Consider the following 3058-nt stretch of genomic DNA (forward strand, 5'->3'; position numbering starts at 1 on the left):
TTTTTTTTTTTTTTTTTTTTTTTTTTTTTTTTTTTTTTTTTTTTTTTTTTTTTTTTTTTTTTTTTTGATTGCTTCAGCACAGGGAAGGTAGAGGAATAATACGACTATACCGAAATTGTTTCTGAATTATTTCTTGAAATTATGCATCCCCGTCACCGTAATACGGGAAATGGATTTAGGTCTAGTTCCATGGGAGTGGGATTAGCTTCTTCTCGAATCTCTCCAGAGGGATCGGTTAGGGGCCATGGTAGCATATATGGCAATGATTATCGCAACTTTAATCATCCGAGTGGCTTTGGGCGCGGTCAGGGATACCCCAAATCATATCAATCATCCCAGTCACTGCCTCCTCCGCGCAGAGGTGGGGGTTCTGTTGACATTTTTATGGAAGCAGGTCGCCTTGCAGCTGAATACCTAGTTTTTCAAGGTTTGCTCCCATCTAGTGTTTTACATGGTAAATGGCAAGGTGGAAGCTTGAGGAGGGAGTCTTCTGAGTTTCAGGAATTAGGTCAACTTCGAGAAGAAGGACGAGCGTCTACTGCTTCCCCTCATTCGGGACATATGGGACCTGATTCCGGGTCAGGGTGGAGGCAGCCTCCTGATGAATATGGTTCAGCATCACGAAATCATTTGAGAGGCCGAAGAAGAACCTCATCCTTCCGTAGTAGTGGCTCTGATTGGAGTGGCCAAGGTAGGAGCAATAATTACAATGATAGAGCGAGAGCTTCTCCAGATACAGAAGCTTATGAGGACGCTGATAATCTTTCTGCTTATAGTAATCAACAGCAAAGTGGTGAAGAAATTGTTTCTGAACTGCAAGATCTCAAACCTTCCAAGTTAGGACGAAAAGGTGACACACCTGAGGATTCTGGACCTGAACTGGTTAAGTACCCTTTGCCGGATGATGTAGGCTCAAAGGCAAGTACTTCTGCTGTTGTGAAAGATCTTCCATGTGAGAAGAAACTTGCTAAAGATTCTGATGATTTAGGTAACATAGATTCAGGGTCTGAGGATGTGAAAAATACTGCCAGTATTAATGAAACTGAGAAACATTGTGTGACCGAGAAACTATCCATCCAGAACAAAGCTGCTGATGGTGATCCCTTGGTAAAGCAAGAAACTGATCTACTAGCATTCTGCAGATTTGCTAAGTTCCCCACTAAAACTCGCTCTGCATTGGCGTACAAGGTTTCTAAGGCCGATCCTATTACAACTGTGTCAGAACGACCTTCTGATATTAACCCTAACAGAGAATCTGAAATTTCACTCGACAGTGACTCTTCCAGTTGTGCATTATCTGGTGCTGTATCAGCTAAAAAACATGATGTTGAGCATCTGAACTCTGAAAGATCTAAACTGGAAGCTGTTGAGGAAACTGGTATAATAGAGGAGCTATATCCTAGATTTGGTGAGAAGACAAGCTCTTTGACGTCTCAATCTTTCCAGCAGGGACCATTTTGGAACGAGAACAAGGAAGAATCTTGCCAAAGTCCTGCCATATTTGAACGGACAGATTCTATGTTTGAGGATAGGGGTAAGAAACGATCTTTGGATGAGAGTGATGTGGTGGAGGGGAGTAGTAAAAAACCAAGAGAATGGATTCCGTTGATGACTTCTAAGGAAGATGAATCCTTTGACCTTCTGAAGTTTGATAAAACGAAAGTTAATTCTGAGGAAAACAAGCCTGATCATGAAGTTATTGTAGCAGCTAACTGTGTGAACTCAGTGCAGGGTTTTCATTTCATGAAAGGCGGGGGTGAGCATTGTGTTGATTATGCACAAGAAAAGCAGCTTTTTCCGAATTCATTTAAGATCTGTGACCTTAACCTTATGGAGGCTTCTGATATACATGATAATCACGAAAATAATCCGCTTCTCATCTTCCCATCTATTTCTGAAACAAAAAGAGAAAGAACTCCTGTTGATATTGACTTGTCCATAAGCAGTGCTCCTGAATTTGGTCAAAATGGTGTGGTGACTGGCAGTAAAGAGATTGAAATTATTGATTTGGAAGATGACTCTGCTGTCGAAGTAGACAAGACCTTCCATAATACAGAGAGAAAGTAAGTTTTCTCATATTTTATTTGTACGTTATTTTTCTCTTACATTTTCTTAAATATGCTGATAATTGCACCTCAACTAGTTTCCTTTTGTTTGAATTCTCTATTAGAAGCTTTTAAATTGTATACGAACATTGTAGTTAACTGTATTAATGTAATTTTCAGGAGGGAAACTGTATTTAATGGATTGGATGGCTTTCCCAACAACGCACAAAATAATGGAGATATGCCTGATGTTCATGATGGCTATGGAATTATGATTTCGGAGTTGCTTGGAGCAGAATTCCCTAACTGTGCTTCTGTTCAAGGAGACCTTAACTCAATGAACAATGAAATGCCTCTACCGAACGGAGAAGTACTTCCTCGATTATATCCAACTTCATCATTTATTGAAGATTTTTCTTTTTGATACTTTGTCTAGCTTCTTAAAGATTGTTGTTAGATTCTTCAATAAATGTTAATAGAAGTGTTCGAGTCTCTATGCTTCATAGTTTACTTCCATTTCCACCTTCTTCTGTGTCCATAGTAATTTAGAATTATATGAGCTCGTATTCATTTCCCGTTGACCTCGATAAAGTTTTAATGATCTGTCTTTTGCTTATTATTTCAGGGTACTCTGGCGGATGATGATCTAATATACATGTCCCTTGGAGAAATTCCATTGAGTATGCCAGAATTTTAATTTCTTTTTATGTGTCCATCAATATAATTATGTGATCAATCTACCAAAAGTGCTTGGACACCCTTGAATAAGTTTAATTTAATGTGATAGGAGTTGTGTATTATTCAAAAGAAGGATATGTAATTTTTTTCCCACAGATAGTGAAGGCCAGAAGTGTATGTGGGAAAGGAAATAGGTTAATATTGTAAGACAGAATGATAGCAATTGGTCTTTTCTTTAGCTGCTTCTGTTTACTATTCATTTTCTTGCCACTTTATTAGTTCATGTCCCCTTTACATCTCTCTATATATATGGTTTTTTTTTTTTTTTTTTTTTT

The 3058-nt window shown here is 38.4% G+C and overlaps 1 protein-coding gene across 3 annotated transcripts in view; it reads left to right on the forward strand.

Annotated features, from left to right (window-relative positions):
• LOC111480533 (uncharacterized protein At4g26450-like) overlaps positions 1-2982 on the forward strand; it is a 3858-nt gene extending 876 nt beyond the window's left edge. For 2 of the 3 annotated variants that reach the window (XM_023125633.1, XM_023125631.1), the window contains exons 2-4: positions 78-2063; positions 2226-2415; positions 2671-2982. In XM_023125633.1, coding sequence (XP_022981401.1) covers positions 142-2063; positions 2226-2415; positions 2671-2742 — 2184 coding nt within the window. In that variant the 5' untranslated portion in view covers positions 78-141 and the 3' untranslated portion in view covers positions 2743-2982. The remainder of the gene's footprint in view (positions 1-77; positions 2064-2225; positions 2416-2670) is intronic. The other variant, XM_023125632.1, reaches the window with a different exon arrangement.
• The last annotated feature ends 76 nt before the right edge of the window (positions 2983-3058 follow it).

The sequence above is a fragment of the Cucurbita maxima genome, unplaced genomic scaffold (assembly GCF_002738345.1).
Source record: "Cucurbita maxima cultivar Rimu unplaced genomic scaffold, Cmax_1.0 Cma_Scf00006, whole genome shotgun sequence".
In the NCBI taxonomy this organism is placed as follows: domain Eukaryota; kingdom Viridiplantae; phylum Streptophyta; class Magnoliopsida; order Cucurbitales; family Cucurbitaceae; genus Cucurbita; species Cucurbita maxima.